The 16,126-nt window shown below is 52.3% G+C and overlaps 4 protein-coding genes across 5 annotated transcripts in view; 1 reads left to right on the top strand and 3 right to left on the bottom strand.

Moving 5' to 3' along the window:
* The window catches only part of Zmynd10 (zinc finger MYND-type containing 10), a 5,194-nt gene extending 3,833 nt beyond the window's left edge, over nucleotides 1–1,361 (bottom strand). Inside the window, exons 1-2 of the mRNA XM_005347848.3 lie at nucleotides 1,145–1,361; nucleotides 777–885 (exon numbers count right to left, since the gene is read on the bottom strand). Of these exons, the coding sequence (XP_005347905.1) occupies nucleotides 777–885; nucleotides 1,145–1,236 (201 nt within the window). The 5' untranslated portion in view covers nucleotides 1,237–1,361. The remainder of the gene's footprint in view (nucleotides 1–776; nucleotides 886–1,144) is intronic.
* A 2,543-nt stretch (nucleotides 1,362–3,904) lies between these two features.
* Nprl2 (NPR2 like, GATOR1 complex subunit) lies at nucleotides 3,905–7,425 on the bottom strand. The gene is made up of 12 exons (XM_013346459.2): nucleotides 7,370–7,425; nucleotides 7,052–7,199; nucleotides 6,479–6,570; nucleotides 6,233–6,401; nucleotides 5,979–6,087; nucleotides 5,461–5,597; nucleotides 5,264–5,361; nucleotides 5,109–5,145; nucleotides 4,912–5,005; nucleotides 4,720–4,837; nucleotides 4,332–4,474; nucleotides 3,905–4,247 (listed from the first exon to the last, which is right to left on the bottom strand). Exons 2-12 carry the CDS (start codon nucleotides 7,127–7,129, stop codon nucleotides 4,180–4,182), a joined length of 1,143 nt encoding a protein of 380 aa, XP_013201913.1. The 5' UTR covers nucleotides 7,130–7,199; nucleotides 7,370–7,425; the 3' UTR covers nucleotides 3,905–4,179.
* LOC101997227 (cytochrome b561 domain-containing protein 2) lies at nucleotides 7,410–9,951 on the top strand. 2 transcript variants are annotated; one of them, XM_005347846.2, is made up of 4 exons: nucleotides 7,410–7,471; nucleotides 7,871–8,024; nucleotides 8,464–8,501; nucleotides 9,141–9,951. In XM_005347846.2, the coding sequence occupies exons 2-4, from the start codon at nucleotides 7,898–7,900 to the stop codon at nucleotides 9,642–9,644; spliced, it is 669 nt and encodes a 222-aa protein (XP_005347903.1). In that variant the 5' UTR covers nucleotides 7,410–7,471; nucleotides 7,871–7,897; the 3' UTR covers nucleotides 9,645–9,951. The 2 variants fall into 2 exon arrangements, with proteins under 2 accessions (XP_005347903.1, XP_013201928.1); XM_013346474.2 differs by lacking the exon at nucleotides 7,410–7,471 and adding an exon at nucleotides 7,680–7,715.
* An 898-nt stretch (nucleotides 9,952–10,849) lies between these two features.
* Nucleotides 10,850–15,587, bottom strand: Tmem115 (transmembrane protein 115). Its single transcript, XM_005347845.2, has 2 exons — nucleotides 14,227–15,587; nucleotides 10,850–11,687 (listed from the first exon to the last, which is right to left on the bottom strand). Exons 1-2 carry the CDS (start codon nucleotides 15,075–15,077, stop codon nucleotides 11,483–11,485), a joined length of 1,056 nt encoding a protein of 351 aa, XP_005347902.1. The 5' UTR covers nucleotides 15,078–15,587; the 3' UTR covers nucleotides 10,850–11,482.
* Nucleotides 15,588–16,126: the final 539 nt, after the last annotated feature.

Below are 16,126 nucleotides of genomic sequence, written 5' to 3'. Positions count from 1 at the left end.
CCATAAAAAACTCCTGTCTCAAAAAAAAAAAAAAAAAAAAGGCTGCTCTTCCCACTTTGAAAGCCCCACTTCCTCTTTAGTGAGGGTCTCCTTTGGCCTCAGTCATTTCAGGGTGATGTGAGTACTTGGATTTTCCTCCCAGGCAAGTCTAGGACCCACGGCTATCTCCCTAATTAGTCCTTGTATCCACCTAGGGTAAAATAGGAAACAGAGCCAAGTATAGTGATGGACAGGCCTGCAGTCCCAGCACTTGGGAGTCAGAAACAGGAAGTTTGGGAGCTAACAGCAGCCTGGGTCACCGATCAACACCTTATCTCAAAATAAATGGAAGAAACCTAACACCTTTTCCCCAACTTAGGAATGACAGACATACCAGGCCAGAAGGAAGAACAGGTACCCAGTGTCCCCAAGAGGAAGAGTAGAAAGGCAGAAATTATAATGGTACATTATTTGTGTTTTAATAAATAAAGCTTGACTGGAGATCAAAGTGCAAAGCAGCCACATTAGTAGGCACTTTAATCCCAGCAGCCACACTAGTTAGGCACAGAGGCCTGATGGCATGGTGCATGCCTTTCATCCCAGGACTAGAGAGGAATATTAAATGGAGGAGGCAGGTCTCCTCGGTCTCAGTCTGAGGTTTCCTGGAGGTAGGATCACCCATTTTGGTCTGAGGTAGAGGTAAGTGCCAGGGGCTGGCTGTTTTTGCTTTTCTGATCTTCAGCTTGAACCCCAGTATCTGTCTCTGGGTTTTTATTATTTGAGCTATCTTGACATACCTTCCCATGGGTGACCAGCAGTTCCTGGATGGGCTCACCCTGGCTGACAGTGGCATCAAGGATGGCTTGCATGTTCAGCTTCTCCAGGTTCTCATGCTGCTTGTTCCACCTGCCCCCGAAGGGATGTGTGTATATTGGGTGTACAAATATGCAACGGGAATACACAGTGCAGGTGGGGGCTCAATCTACTGGAGCCAGTGTGATCCTGTCCTGAGGCCAGAGGTGCGTCAGAAGCCACACACTTCTATCTCAAAGGGCTTTGCCTTCCACCTGGAGCCCCCTCCACACTGGGCCACCCCTTCTCCAATGTCAGTGCCAAGCTTCCCCACTAAAGGACCAGGTGACCCCACCTATTGCAGGTGCCTCACCCTTCGGATCCCATCTCCCTTAGCTGGAAGCTGCGCAGGCCCTGCACCAACACATCAGCCTCCCCAGGCAGCAGCAGCTCTAGGTCGCCCATGTCGAGGGACCAGGATTAGTTTGGCTTTTGGGCGGTTGTGATGCAGGAGTCGGAATAGGGGAAACTGACAGACTTCAGTGGCGGGACCAAAGTCTGGCACAGAACAGTTGCTAAGCCGTTGGGGCGCGTCGATTTCGTCGCCATGGAAAAGAGTGAGCTTGGCGCCTGCGTAGAGTCCTTCTGATGCCCCGCTTGCCACGCCCACTTCCCTGCCAATAAGCAGACAGAGACTGGCCACACCTCTCCAGGGCCGGAGCAGTTATGGATAACTTGGATCCTTACCTCTTCTGCAGTCGCACTGTCTGAGACTCTCATGGGGGTAACTATAGCGGTCTCTCATGAGACCGACGTAACTGCACTCTAGACTCTCCCCAGAAGCTGTCTTTTATTTTTTTGGAGAAAGGGTCTTACTTTGTGATCCAGGCTGGCTTGGAACTCCCTATGCATATTAAATTGGCCTCCAAGCCATAGAGATCCGCCTCTGCTCAGTCTCTTTGTGCTGAAATCAAAGGCCTGTGTCCCCAGATTCAGTCCAGCAGCCAGGAGTCCTAAACATGCACACCTAACATCCTTTCCTCCGGATGCCCTGTGCCTACCTCTGGCACCCAAAATGCTAGACCACAGCACTTACCAGCTCTGAAGGACCTGTCTCTCACCCCTTCTCCTACCTCCCAGCTTCAGTTTTTGTCCCATTCCCCTCCTAAGTTCATTTTTAAATTATGTTTGTGTCTGTGCACAAGCGCACGTGTGTGCAGGTGCCCACGGTGTAAGTCCCTTGAGTCACAGGAGTGACCAGGCCACTATCCCAAGGAGCTCTAACTGCCAGGTTCCACCCACAGAATACTCTAAGTACTCTACCTGCTGGACCCTGCTCCATCCTACAGAGTAAAAAGCTCAATCTCTGGACATGAATTTCCATCAGTCTCCATCCTGGAAAGTTCTACCCCCTTCCCAAGAAGCTCTATTTAAGCCCTGTGTCCTGTTCAGTTTTCTGCTGTTTCTTGCTCCAACAGAGGCAGCCACCCTCCTGGTATTGGGGAATATTATTTTAAGGTGTGTTGCTTTTGTTTATGCTGCATTTGTTGAACTCTGTGAAGCTGTGATTCTTTGTCTGTCTAAAATACTTGATGGTCTAATAAAGAGCTGAACGGCCAATAGCGAGGCAGGAGCGAGGATAGGAGGGGCCGGCAGGCAGAGGGTATAAATAGAAGGAAAACCGAGGAAGAAGAGGAGCAAGGAGAGAACAAGGGAGTACTCCAGGGGCGGGCCAGCCAGCCAGCCAGCCATGGGGTAAGAGTGAAAGTAAGAAAAGGAAAAAGCCGGGAGGCAAAAGGTAGATGGGATAATTTAAGAAAAGCTGGCACAAAGCAAGCCAAGGCCAGGCATTCACAAGGAAGGAAAAGCCTCCGTGTGGGTTTACTTGAAGCTGGACAGCAGGTCCCCAAAAGAGCAAAGAGCAAGAGTAAAACATCGTACATCCTGTTTTTTTTCCTCCCAATAAATCTTGTGTGAGGTTTGCTGTGTGATGTGACTTTGCAGTATTCCTTGGCTCTCAGCTGCCAGGACACCTTTCCATTCACGCTATAATGCTTACACACAGAGGCCAGAGGCATTGAGACCCTTGGAGTTGGAGTCAGAGGCAATTGTGAGCTGTCCCACATGGGTTTGGGAACTAAACTCCAGTCTTCTGCAGGAGCAGTAGTGATTTAACCTCTGAGTCATCTCTCCAGCACCCCATCCTCTTTCTTTGAGACAGGGTCTCCTTATACAGCTAAGACCAAGCTGGAGCTCACTGTAGAGCCAGGGCTGGTCCAAATTTTCCCCCTTCTTGGACAACTTCCCAAATGTTGGGGTTTCAGGTGTGCACCCCATGCTTGCTTCCCTGTCCTAGCCTCATGGGCTTCCCTTCAGCTCCTCATACACTCCTTTGGCTTTTTGAGGAAGGTGTCACTATGTCACCCACGCTGGCTTTGAACACACACATCCAACCTGTCCTTGAACTTGAAGCAGCTCTCCTACGTCAGCCTCCCTAGTGTTGGTTATTACAAGAATGCACTACTACATTTGGCCCTTGCTTTAGGGTTTTGAACTTATTTCTTCTGGAATACTCTTCTTACTCCTGCAAGGTCCAGCTTACGTCGCCCAAGTGAGGTCTTTCTTGGCAATCTAATCTGGAGCATCTCTTGGTCCCTTCTGAGTCTGGCTCTTTTGGTTTGCAGGTCCAGAGCTGTGGTCATAGCTGAGTCGGTAGAGGACTTGCCTAGCATGCACAAAGCCTCGGCCCCAGCACTGTATACACGGGGGGTGGGGGTGGGGGGGGAGGCATGGGAGCTTAAGTGTAACCCAGGAACCAGAGACAGGAGACTCAGAAGGTTCACGGTCATCTGTTACACAGCCAATTCCAGGACAGTCTGTGCTACATAAGAACCTGTCTCAAAAAACACGCTCCTCCCCCAGTCACCGCGAAAATAGAAAACAACAACAAACAGAGAGAAACCTATGTGTGCCTAGGTGAAGTGGTACACACCTTTAAACCCGGCAGTCAGAGCTCTATGAGTTAAGGGCCAGCCTGGGCTACATAGTGAATCCCAGGACAGCCAAAGCTACACAGTGAGATCCTGTCTCAAAAAAATCACTCCCCTCGCAATAAGACAAAAACCAAACCAGACCAAACCAAAACCATACTGTTTACTTGGCCATTGCCACTTCTGTCCACTAGATGGCACTCCAGCCAGGCCAGGCTAGCTGGCATGACTAGCACATTCACGTCTTTAGTGATTGGCTGAGCCAGTATTCAAAACTCCACAGGACGAAAGAGATGACTTGATTCACAGAACCGAGGATCACCTCCAGACCATATGCACAAGCCTACTTGTCTGGCCCCCGTGGACCAATGAGGGCGTAGCAGGGGCACGTGGCCATAGCAATACGCTCCAGTCAGCCTCACTTCCAGCAAATGATGATGTTGGGGTCGTTTTCTAGTCGCTCATCCAGTTCGTGGTAGCTCATGCCTGGTGGTATGAGGGAGGCAAGGTCAGCCGCCTTGCAGGGTCGGTCAGCCCTTACCTCCCCCAGCCTGCCCTGCCTGCCTCCACCTGTCTTGCAGCAGATCTCATCATAGCTGTGGCAGCCCGTGTAAAGGCGGGCAGGGTGGCTCCGTTCCTCCCGAGACACTCGAACTGGATACTTCTGTAGTCTCCGGATGAGGTTCTTCATAAGCCCAAACTGGATCAGCTTCCTGAAGTGATGGTTGGGGAAGAGCGTTGGTACCCTAGCCTAGCCTAGCCTAGCCTAGCCAACCTTTCCTTCAGTGCCTTACAGGCTAGGGTGGCCTCCAAGGTCACCATCTCCAGGAAGGCTGCCTGGACTAGTGGGCCACATACTTATACTCATTGGGAATCCCCGGCTTCCTATTTGGCTCGAGGCTCCTCCAGAGAGACTCAAGATGGTTGAACCCGCGCAAGCCTGAGAATGCCCTCTGACCTCTCATCGACGTGCTGCAACTGCTGGGGGTGGCGGCCGATGAGGTCTCGCACAGTGGTGCCGGGGCTCAGACTGCAGTACAGCTGGAATACGTCTCGGAGACTGGCCCTTTTGTGCCCTGTGGGTGCCACGGTCAGCTTCCTAGGTGGCCTTATCCTCCCCAAATGGGTCTCCCACAGGGTTTGCCCCTACCTTGTTTGGTGACGTAGGAGAGACATGCCTCCTGCAAGGACTTATCATCTACCAGGTCCTGGACTTTTGGAGTCGGGCAGTACACATTGGAGTACTAGAACATATAAGGACCTGGGTGATGTGCTTGGGGGTCTGGCTTGATCTGGTCCAGGCCAAATGATTCCCATTTTACTTAGCTATATCCCAGCCCCACCTACCTGGAGGATGGAGACCAGTGTCACAACACCATAGTACCTGGGGGAAACAGATGCGCTTAGCTTCCAAACCATGCCTTCCCACCGCCACACTCAGGGTCCTTTTGCTTCCCTCTGTCTGGTGGCCCTCAAGTGGGCACAACTGTATCTGCACTCACAGCAGGTTCTGAATGGCAATGCGCACCAGGTTGAGCTCCACATCTGCCTCAGCAGAGATCTTTTGGACATGGCGGAAGCCATCAATGTAGGGCAGGATCTGAAAAGAGGAAAGCAGGGTCGGCAAGGGTGAGCTGAAGCTAAGGTTGTGGGAGGCCCAAGGTGGTAATACTTGAGAGAGGGCCTGTATAGCGTATACCTGCTGTGTGGTGAGGTCCCACTGTGAATTGAAGAAATCCTCTTTGTCTTTGGTAAAGACAGGCACATCATACTCCTGAGCCACAGGAGGGTCAGGCCGCTGCTCAATCACCTTCAAGTGGATGGTGTTGGATTCATCTGTGGGGACCCCACCACATCCTCAGTGTCATCTTTCCCAAGGAGCCCTCAGTCACTACTTTAACTCTCCTAGCATTAACTGGGGCAGGCAGACTGGTCCTGGGAGGATCATTCTTCCTCTTTTACGGAGCAAGAAACTAAGGCCCAGAGAAGGGGAAGAATGTTGCTAAGATACTTCTTCAGTAGTGCTGGAGAATTCTGCTGCCTGCTCCTCCACCCCCATTAGACACTGAACCCTCAGACATCATTGTTTCAACCCACGGCTATTTCTTGCCCACCAACTTGTCCAAGAATCCTGTCCTCCTGCAGGGGCTACGCTCATTTCTGTGCTCTCCCATCCTTCCTCCATTCATATACTGCCCCGGTAGAGGCTGCCCATACCAATGGGTAGAGTGCACCGGCCAGAGGCATTTAGTTCTTCCAGTAAGATGGCCATGATAGGCACCAACTTCTGCTTGCTCTCCTCTGTGGACACAAAGCTGCTTTCGAGCTGGACAGAACATGGACAACATGGTTGAGTAGACCTCAGAGCTGGCTGCATTCTGAGCTAGCTGTTGGAGGCTAGGAATTGGAGACATGGGAACAGTTTCCCCCAACTGTGCCTGCCATGCACCCAAGCCCATCATGTTGCAGACCTCCAGTGTGGTCAAGTAGCCAGCCAGCTTTTTAACAATGGGTTCAAGGGCACAAGTCTTGGCCTGAGCATCACACACGAAGCCCAAGTTGAAGAGGAGGGCATTGCGGCTGTACTTCTTGTGTTCAATGCATACAGGGCAGCCAATCAGCTTCTTCTCCATGGCCGTGCTGGATGGGTAGAGGAGAGTCAGCCCGCACACAAGCCAGTCTGGGACCCCTCTGCTCCCACCCCACCAGGACCTCACACAGTGATAAGCTTGTTCTGTAACTCGGGCTTGGTGATGATGTACACTTGGACAGTGTCAAACAGCTCTCGGGAGATGAAATCCTCAGGGACCTGCGGAGGGCAGAGATGAGATTCCCTCAGACACTGGGACTGGGTGGTTGTACATCCCACCCAGGCACAAGTCCGCTACTGTTTTCTTTCCCTCGCCTGCCCAGTACTCTTTTGTGTTTCAAAACACAAGCTATGTTTTGGAAAGCTTCCTGGCTTTTGCATTCATTATTCCCACTGCCTGGAATACTCTGCTCTCACCTAACTTTTAGACATCATTTGTGTCTCAGTTCAGTGACTCTCTTGGGTCATTTAACTCTCCATGAGACCGATCATCTCCCTGAATCCTATAGCCTGATTTGCCACAAAAACCGCTTGTGTGGCAAATTTCCCTCCCCTACTAGGAACAAGAGACCTGGGTCTGTGTATCATCTCCATTCAAGGAATGGATGGTAAGCCTGGAGGCAGCACAGGGACCCAGGCAGCCAGCTAAGCTCCGGAGAGCATCCCTCTCCTAGTCAGGTCCCGGGAATGTGAAAGGCACCTGATAGGTAATTTTGGGTCCTAGCGTTGGGTGGAATTCGCTGAAGAATATGCATTCAATGCGGCAGCTGCTGCCCATGGCGCTGACCGGTCCTGAGTCTGTAGTCCCTTGTCTTTCGTGCCGTGGTCGCTTCCACCCCTGGGAACACCTGTCAAAAAGAGAAAGAGGCCTGAGCTAGGTCACACAGGTTTGTGAACACAAACCAAAAGCTCAGTCAACTCAACAGCGCCTGCGCAGCGCGCCTCGGAGGCGTGGCTGGCGCTGGATGGGATGGGAGGGGGCTTGTCCCAGGAAGTCTTGGGTGGGTGGACAACGCACCCGGAAGTGAAGCGCCTCCGTAAAGGAGCGGTGGCACGGCTGGCGGGTCCAGGGGATCCAATTTATTTTGGAGGAAGTCACTGCGTCGAACCTGAGAAGCAGGTGAGAAAGGAAAATTCCTACCGTGGAGGTACAGCGTGCTAGGTGCACGTGGGGAGGCAATGTGCAAAGAGACTCACGCTTAGCTAGGAAAGCAGCTGGGAACTACAATTCCCGTAGTGCTCCACGTCTTCCGTCCCGGCTAGTGATGACGTGCTGCATTTTGGGATTTGTAGTTTTACTTGTCCTCACGCATTCCCACCTGCTCGGTGCGATCAGTACCACTTCAAATACAGGTGTTTGACAGGTAGACTTTGTTAAGTTGGGACTGTTCTTGGTGCCTACTTTGTTCTGCTCCTGTCCTAACTTCTCCGGAAAAAAGGTGGCATTCCTGCCCTAAATTACTGTCCTCGGTGAGGCGTGGACAGTGGGCACCCTTGCCAATGCCTACAATGCTTTCAGGCTGTACAGCTATCAGCTGGGCTGACCATGGCCCTTTCTGTGGAGACGGAGTCGCACATCTACCGAGCTCTGCGCACTGCCTCTGGGGCTGCAGCCCACCTTGTGGCCTTGGGCTTTACCATCTTTGTGACTGTACTTGCCAGACCTGGCTCCAGTAAGTAGATAGAACTCATAGTTGACTTATGGGAGTGAAAAGCCACTTTTCTTGGGGAATAGGGGCAGTAGGAAGTGAAAGGGCTTAACTCGTGGGAACAGGCTTGGCTGGCTGAGGAATATTAGGCCCCGGGGAGAGTAGATCGGTGTGGGGGCTCCGCCAGCCTGGCCAAGCTTCAGAAAGTACATGGTTTCTTTTTGACTTGGCATTTCTTTCCTGACTCATGGAGCTGCTGGAGGAAGGAGCTGCCAGAGGAGTGGCAGAGCATGTTACCCCAGGAAGTGAGTAGGGGTGGGTGGCTAACATGAGCTTGTTACGAAGGGATTCACATTTTGGCATCTCTTTAGATGAAGGTGGGCTGTTCACGTTCAGGCTGTAGGGTTGGACATACTGGTTTCTTTTTCCCTCTGCTCCATGAGGCTTCCTCTTCTCATTCCAGGTCTGTTCTCCTGGCATCCTGTTCTTATGTCTCTGGCTGTAAGTAGTGGATCTGGGTAACTTTTAGGGGTAGAGTGTGGGCATAGGTGGTGACCCTTGGGATCCTTGAAGGCATCTAGTGCCAGCTTAGAGGAGTTGCGTGTTCCAACTACTGCCTCTGACATATATCTAAGGATTGAAAGATGGTATTCAAGACCAGGACAAATGGGGGACATCACCCAAGCACAAAATTAGGCTTCTCTCACCTCCAGCCAGGAAGCTGAAAAATTACATTTGGAGATTGCTCTGTCCCTAAAAACCTTAGTTTATGGTGATGCATCTAATTTTCCCTTAAACAGTGCACCCATGTGGACAGCTCTTGCCGAGAAATTGTATCCAGCCTCATGGGAGGCAAACAAAGCTTGTGAATCATTTATTACTGCCACGTCTCAAACCTTGTTTGCTGGGTAACTTAGCAGAGTTGACATTTCAGAAAAGTACCTAGGGAGAAGTCTGGAGAGGCAGCTATCCCTAACTACTCAGGGCAGACATTTTGCCCCCCACACAGGGCCTTCCACCGGCTCACCAAATGCAGCATCTTATCCTTGGGGAAGGAATGAAGGATGGACGGGGCAAAGTGCACCTGCGTGGAGGGTTATCTAAAGTGCGTACAGCACTCATTTGAGTCTGTCTCCTCAGTTCTCCTTCCTGATGACCGAGGCACTCCTGATGTTCTCTCCGGAGAGTTCACTGCTGCGTTCCCTCTCACGGAAGGTCCGAGCACGCTGCCACTGGGTGCTTCAGCTGCTAGCCCTACTCTGTGCCCTGTTGGGTCTAGGGCTTGTCATCCTCCACAAAGAGCAGCTTGGCAAAGCACACCTGGCCACCCGACATGGGCAGACAGGGCTGTTAGCTGTGCTGTGGGCAGGTCTGCAGTGTTCAGGGGGCGTGGGGCTGCTCTACCCCAAGTTGCTGCCCCGATGGCCCCTGGCAAAGCTGAAACTCTACCATGCCACTTCTGGGTTGGTGGGCTACCTGCTGGGTAGTGCCAGCCTCCTGCTGGGCATGTGCTCATCCTGGTTTACTGCTGCTGTCACTGGTGGTGCTTGGTACCTGGTTCTGCTGTGTCCTGTCCTCACCAGCTTGGTAATCATGAACCAAGTGAGCAATGCCTACCTATACCGCAAGAGGATCCAACCATGAGCTTCCCAGATACCAGGAAGCCTGGATTTGCACCTCAGCATAGGACCTGGGGCTAGAAACCTGCTTGACCCTCTGTCAGGGAACATTCAGGTACTAGGGCACTTGGGTAGATCGGTGACATTTCTGCTCCTCGTGCTGGAGTGCCCTCCCTTTTCTTGCTATCAGCTCAGGGGAGCCCGAATCATGTGTCTGATGAAGTTGGGGTTGCAACACTGTCTCCCCAGCCATACAGCTTAGATTTGTATTGGTATGTCCAGAATCACGGATGAAAAAAGTAAAATAAAGAGAAAACTGAAAATAACAAAAACCAAACTGGAAAGACTATGGGAGGAGCAGTGCCACTGGGATGGTTCTCGCTGATGCCATCAACGTGAGACTATGGGCAGCAGGTGAGGCGGGGACCCCTGCAAATGGTGGTGTTCTCCCAGAACCCTGCCTCTAAGCTTCCTGCGACACCCAGTGCGTTAGTAGGCGGCAGGTGCACAGCACAGCTGTTTCCAGCAAAGTCCTGGAGTCTGGGAACATGGTTAGCTCAGTGGAGGGAGGGAGACTGTTTCCACAGGTTTCCTGCACAGGGCACAACTTAGAGTTGAACCAAGGTTAGTTACGGTGGCAGGTGGATCTCTGTGAGTTCAAGACTAACCTGGTCAACAAAGCCAAAGCTATAATAATAGACCCTTTCTCGAAAAAGAAAGTTGAATCATAAACAAGAAAAACTTTCCTTTTGATTTCAGACAAATTTCCCATCTCCCATGTGGGCTTTGAACCTGCTGTGTGGCCAAGGATGATAGCCAACCTCAGATCCTCCTGCCTCCACTTCTGAGCACTGGGCTAACAGTATAAGCATACATACCATGTGTATGTGTACCATACCCCTCTAACGCAGTGCTGGGACTCAAACCAGAGCTCTCTAAGTACTAAACAAGTGGTCCTACCGACTGAGTGCCACCTTCAGCCTCAGGTTTTTCTTTGAGATAGGGATTATAGGTGTTTGCCACCATGCCCTGCCTAAGACAACTTAAGATGGAGAGGACTTCAGCTGTCAAGTCCTCTTGCACAGGGCCTTCCTAAGACTGAGGAGATAAAAAAGGAGTAAGGGACTGAGGTAACAGCTCTGACCAGATTGCTTAGTAGCAGGCATGTAGTAGAGGTGAGGGCAATGGAATTCTTAGTGAGGTGGAGTTGCCATGGAACTGAGCCCTAGGACCCAGAAAACACATTTAATTTTGCATTTGGTAAGGACGAGAGGGCTGCACAAAGTGGCCTAAAGGAGCCAGGGAGCCACACCTCAAAGAACCGCTTTATTGATACTGTGAGGCTGGGCTTGGCTGCCCGCTCAGGTGGTCCTGTAGAAAATACCTGGGAGCTGTAGTGGCTCTGGCTAGACAGTCACTGCCACAGCAGAAGGGCACAAGAAACCCTGACATGAATGCAGTCTGGGGGAGGGCAGAGATGTACAGACCCATACTGGTTGGGCCCCCAGGACATTTTTGGCAATTTCAAATCCTTGCCTTGGCTCAGGGCTGTTAGCAACCAGTTTCGAATGTGACGCTAGCCTAGGAGCTGCGACACCAGTGTCCCTGCAGCCACTTCCTTGGTGAGGAACTGCACCTGCTGAGGTACAGTCTTACCACAAATGGGGGTCTGGACTGGCTGATGCTCAGAGGCCCCATACCTGGCATTGTGGTTGTCTGGAGTTGGAACCAGGTAGCAAGGGTCCCATGTAGTGTTGCTGAGGAACAGCAGAAGGCCAAAGAGACCCCCAGAAGGTCCTCCTTCCATCCTCAGAGCAGTCAGTGCCCTGGGGTAGCTGGGATGCTACACTCAGTGGTCTGGAGTTACAGTTTTGGAGGAGCTGCCTCAAAGGTAATGAGACTGGATTCTGGGGCAGTCCCCTTCCCTGGGGGTGTGGAAGCTTTTTCTGAGGGCAGAGGACTGTCCTTTTTTGCCCCAGCCTCCTCTTCATCATCATCCATGCTGGGCCAGACAGACTGATCCTCCACTCTCTTCAGCCGCTCATTGAGAGCCTTTAGGGCCAGTTGCCTAAAGCCAGAAAAGAGAAAACAGGTCACACTGGGCTTGGGAGAGGCACATGTTCTGCAACCTTCCTCAGAAGGCCAACTCCTCCCACCAGAGACTGGTCCCCAGAACACCATGGTTTCCCTTCCTCATGCAGGGTCCAAGAGACTGGCCCAGGATCTGCTTTGCCAATTAGAATGTGGAGCTTCCTCGTCACTGTCAGACCTCCAGGCAAAGTCTGTTGGCTAGAGACGGATCTAGTGCCTCAGGGCAGACAAGTGGAATGTCCTAGTCCCTGGGGATGAGCTCCTGCCTGTGCACAGGTGTCACACCCAGGGACAGGGTCCTTTATTTGTGTGCTATTAAGGATTAAACCTAGGGCTAGCATTCTACCACAGAGCTATATTCCCAGCACTTAAAACAAACGAATCATTTTTTTAAAGGCAAGTCTTGTTAATGAAATCCTCCATGCTGGCTTCAAGTTAGCTCTTATAGCCCAGGCTGACCTTGAATTCATGATCCTCCTGTCTCAGCCTCCCAAGCAGAGGGGACTATGGGCCTGTCTCACCAGGCTCAGCTAGGGTTAATGAAGCAGCATCAACTTCAATCATTTCACCCTAACTATGAGAATCTTTCTAGAAGTTTCCCAAAGCCACCCAAGTCTTAGCAGAGCCCACGTAGAAGAGAAACAGCCCATGTGGGCATGCACAGGGCACACCCTATTGTTCTCAGGGGCAGACTTGGTGAGAAAATACACCTGGGAATTTTGTGTAGACACCCAGAAAAACTCAAGCTGTAGGGCCCAGAACTAGCCTGCAGCATGCTTTGGGTGCTTCTCCACACCTTGGACACCAGCAGGGAACTCCTTCAAGGAGGATGTGCCCTACTCACTGAGCAACATAGCCTCAGTGAAGAACAAGGTCCCAAGTCTTCCGCAGTCTGGCCCACAGAAGGTCAAGTGGCCACTTGTAGCTGGGTCACTATGGATCCTGGTGGCTCAGCCTATTTACCACTAAAGGCAGCCATTCTATGGCTTCTAAGATCAAAGAGTCTACCATGCCAAGGAAAAAGATAGGAAAAGCAACAGGGACAAGGGCATTAAAAACCCTGGGGCAGTAACACTCCTTCTCTGTCACTCCCCAGACTACTCTTGGAGATGTCCTTGTCAGTATTCAATTTCCTACTTCCTGCTTGTAGTCCTTTGGGTCTGAGAGTGGCATACAGTCAGAGGACAAATTGTAAGAGTAATACCCACTCCATGTAAGCCAAGAACCATCAGACTATGCCAGGAGCCTGCCTCTTGCCCCAATCCCCATTCTTCCTTTTCTGTCCATTTTCTTGATCCTAGATAGTGGTTTTTTTGTTTTTGTTTTTTTTTTTTTAAAGATTTTATTTATTTATTATGTATACAACATTCTGCCTCCATGTATGTCTGCATGCCAGAAGAGGGCGCCAGATCTCATTACAGATGGTTGTGAGCCACCATGTGGTTGCTGGGAATTGAACTCAGGACCTCTGGAAGAGCCAGTGCTCTTAACCACTGAGCCATCTCTCCAGCCCGATAGTGGTTTTTTTTGAATGACCAGTCAACCACAGCAACTCAAGACCTCTCCCTGGGGCAAGGGTAACCTCTGGTCCAGTCCCATCCAAACAACTCGAAAGCTCACTCTTCCTCTGCTAAATGAGGTCAAAAAGGACTTGTCGTTAGGACACCCCCCAAAACCCTCAAGCTCTAAAACCCAGAATTAGGCTTGCAGCATGCCCGGGTGTGTTCCCTCACCTAGCGCTGCTAACCCCCTCAAGGAAGTGGCAGTCTACACTCGACTACGCAGCAGCAGCAGGAGTGAATAGCCCGAGAGCATTCCTCCACTGAAGTCAGGAACCCGCTTCGCAGCTGAGCAAAGGCAGGAACCTCTGACAAAGGCTGAGCAGCAGGCTTGGGAGACATGGCCTGAAAAGTCTCAAAAATAACACTGGACACTATAAAGAGTCCATAGGTCTGAGGGAATAAAAGCTTTTTCTTGCTTTGACTACAGTGTCCAGTGAATAACGCCATGAAATTACTGATGCTGCAGACACCCTGGGTTGGAGGGCTCAGCCCTGCCTGCTGTGGTCAGCAGGTTCCCACAGTGGTCATTCAGCCTGTCCCCATGTTTGGTGACACATGCCTGAAAGAGGAGCAAGTTTAGTAATACCCAATCATCCTACGGTAAGTGGAAAGAAACACTTGAGGACACAGACATTGCTCCCCTCTCCATCACAGGAGAAAGGGACCAATAATCTCTGTCTACAGGATCAGTGTCTAGAATCTGGAAATTCTGAGGCCAGACCAAAGGTGACTGGGCAGTCTGTAAACCGGTTAAGTGGCCAAGTGGTGAGAAACACACACTAGAGCCGTGAAGCCTACACACTGAGTTCCTTCCTCAAGGCCCAATCCCAAATCCGCTCCGAGGCTGCCCCCAACTCCAGGCTGTAGTTCTCCTGCCTGTGTAGAGCAAGCTCCTCAATGGATGGCCGGTGACCACAGTCTAGCTAGCCAAGATTCTGGAAGATTCCCAGTTACCTTCTCCGCTCGGCGTCTTGAGGGTCTGTGCCTGGGAGGCTGATAGTGATGGATGATGGGGCTCCCACATCATAGCGCTTCACTGTCTTCTGGCATACCTTGACTTTCACCAGGAGGCCATGCACCAGGTTCGCTAGCAGCCCCACCACAGGCTGCACAATCTCCGGAAAGAAGGTGGCAAAAGCAAAATGGTCAGCCATGTCCCCTCGGCCCCGGCTATGGCGCTGATAGAAGCGAAGATACACCCAACTGGACAGCAGTCCAAAGCCGTAGGAAGCCAGGGCCGGGCTCTGGAGCAGCGTGGCCAGCCGGAGCAGCAGCAGCAAAGCCAACAACAGCATGGGAACTACGCTGACGCGGACCTGGGGCACTCGCAGGACCACACAGTCTCCCATAGTTTGCTTGAGTGCCACCAGGACACCACCTAGGAAACCCAGGGCGCCATGGATACGAACAGTGAACAGGTAGACCAAGTTGAAGGAAGCCATGTAGGTGAGGAGGTAGGCGAAGGCCCCCAGAAGCCCCACGGACACATTCACCACCGAGAAGAAGATGAGCAGCTCCAAGGCTCCCCAGAGGGGCTCCAGTAATCGCCCGGCCACCACTACTGTGGCCAGACTGATGGCCACGTCCCACACGTGCTGTTCCATCAGCCCATGGGTTGCCAGGGTCCAGATCCAGAAGTTGGGTGGGAAAAGGTAGCCCGGGGTGACCGCCAGGCAGTCCGTGTCCACGGCGAAGGAAAGGAGATAGAGGAACAGTACCACGGCGCACAGCGCCTTCACCACCACGCTGGCGCTGGCCAGGATGGCCCCCAGATGCTGGCGGGCACCGGGGAGGGCGCGCTGCATTTTCCCGGCGGACGTCGACTTGATGGAAGGTGAGGAAGGTGGCCTAGGGGCCTCCCCGGGGCCTCGTCCCAGTCCGGCCCCGACAGGAGGCCCAGGCCCGGCTACTCACTGCTCTCTGGGAAGGCTCTGGTTCCGGTCTGGTCCGGTTGTAGCTCCAAGAGGAAGAGAAAGCCTTGCTGCCAGGCCAGAGCCTATGCCCCTGGCCGAGGACCTGAGGTTAGGCCCTGAGCGGCTTGGGCACGCCTGCCGGCCAGTTCCGTAAGCCCAGCGGCCAGGCTGGCCAGGCTAGCGTTGATCTCAAGGCTGGGCGTCCTCCATCCACTGTGAGGCTCTGCGGGGTACTGGTGTCTTGTTCCGGCCCAAGTCAAGACCGTTTAGCTCCTTCTGGGATAGGGTTTTGACTTGACGGTACCTCCTCCTTTCTCCGGGGCCGACAAACAGGGACGCCGCGCCTGCGCGCCCCCGGCGGCCGCCTCGGCCCTGTGCCCTCTGAGCCCTTGCCTTCCGGCTCCTCGGCATGCTGGGATACGGAGTCCGTCTATAGAGCCCACCGGTTTCCGCATAGAACCACAAGTCCCAGAAGCCGTGCGTCCGACGGTCCCGTAGAGGGTTAGGCGGGGGTGCTTGGGAGTTGTAGTTCTCAGGGCCGACTTCTCCAGTTCTAGAGGAGGGCGGGGGAGCCAGTTAGGGAAGTCCGGGTCAGAATAGGATCGCGGATCTGGGAAGGCAAAGGAGATGTTGAGTACGTGGGATCAGGAGGCAGCATAGCCTTGGACCACACACTTGTTGAGTTCTCTGGAGGGGAGTGACCGCTTGTCATTTGTACAGGTGCAGCAGTGTTTTTGTAAGCGGGTACATAAAGATGTTGAAAGGTTCTGGTGTGTGGTACCAATGTGTGTGAACTAATGAGAAACTCTGTGGTCTGGCAAATAAGAGCCTAAGGCGGGCTAGAACTCTTGTTCCATTATTTGGAGTCAATGTGATATTGACTGAACATTTTTGAAGTGCAATTTCACAGACCTCAAAAATGGTGAGGATTTCAGGCTCCC

The sequence above is a fragment of the Microtus ochrogaster genome, chromosome 5 (assembly GCF_000317375.1).
Source record: "Microtus ochrogaster isolate Prairie Vole_2 chromosome 5, MicOch1.0, whole genome shotgun sequence".
Taxonomy (NCBI): Eukaryota; Metazoa; Chordata; class Mammalia; order Rodentia; family Cricetidae; genus Microtus; species Microtus ochrogaster.
The sequence above is the reverse complement of the archived record's forward strand: the minus strand, read 5'-3'. Positions and strand labels throughout refer to the sequence as shown.

Coding starts and splice junctions, on each gene's coding strand:
- Nprl2 (XM_013346459.2), bottom strand. CDS start 7,129: ATGGGCAGCAGCTGCCGCATTGAATGCATATTCTTCAGCGAATTCCAC. Junction 5,006..5,108: donor CACTGGTCTCCATCCTCCAG/GTAGGTGGGGCT, acceptor TATATGTTCTAG/TACTCCAATGTGTACTGCCC. Junction 4,475..4,719: donor TTGCAGCACGTCGATGAGAG/GTCAGAGGGCAT, acceptor CCATCACTTCAG/GAAGCTGATCCAGTTTGGGC.
- LOC101997227 (XM_005347846.2), top strand. CDS start 7,898: ATGGCCCTTTCTGTGGAGACGGAGTCGCACATCTACCGAGCTCTGCGC. Junction 8,025..8,463: donor ACTTGCCAGACCTGGCTCCA/GTAAGTAGATAG, acceptor TTCTCATTCCAG/GTCTGTTCTCCTGGCATCCT. Junction 8,502..9,140: donor CTGTTCTTATGTCTCTGGCT/GTAAGTAGTGGA, acceptor CTGTCTCCTCAG/TTCTCCTTCCTGATGACCGA.
- Tmem115 (XM_005347845.2), bottom strand. CDS start 15,077: ATGCAGCGCGCCCTCCCCGGTGCCCGCCAGCATCTGGGGGCCATCCTG. Junction 11,688..14,226: donor CAAGACGCCGAGCGGAGAAG/GTAACTGGGAAT, acceptor TTCTGGCTTTAG/GCAACTGGCCCTAAAGGCTC.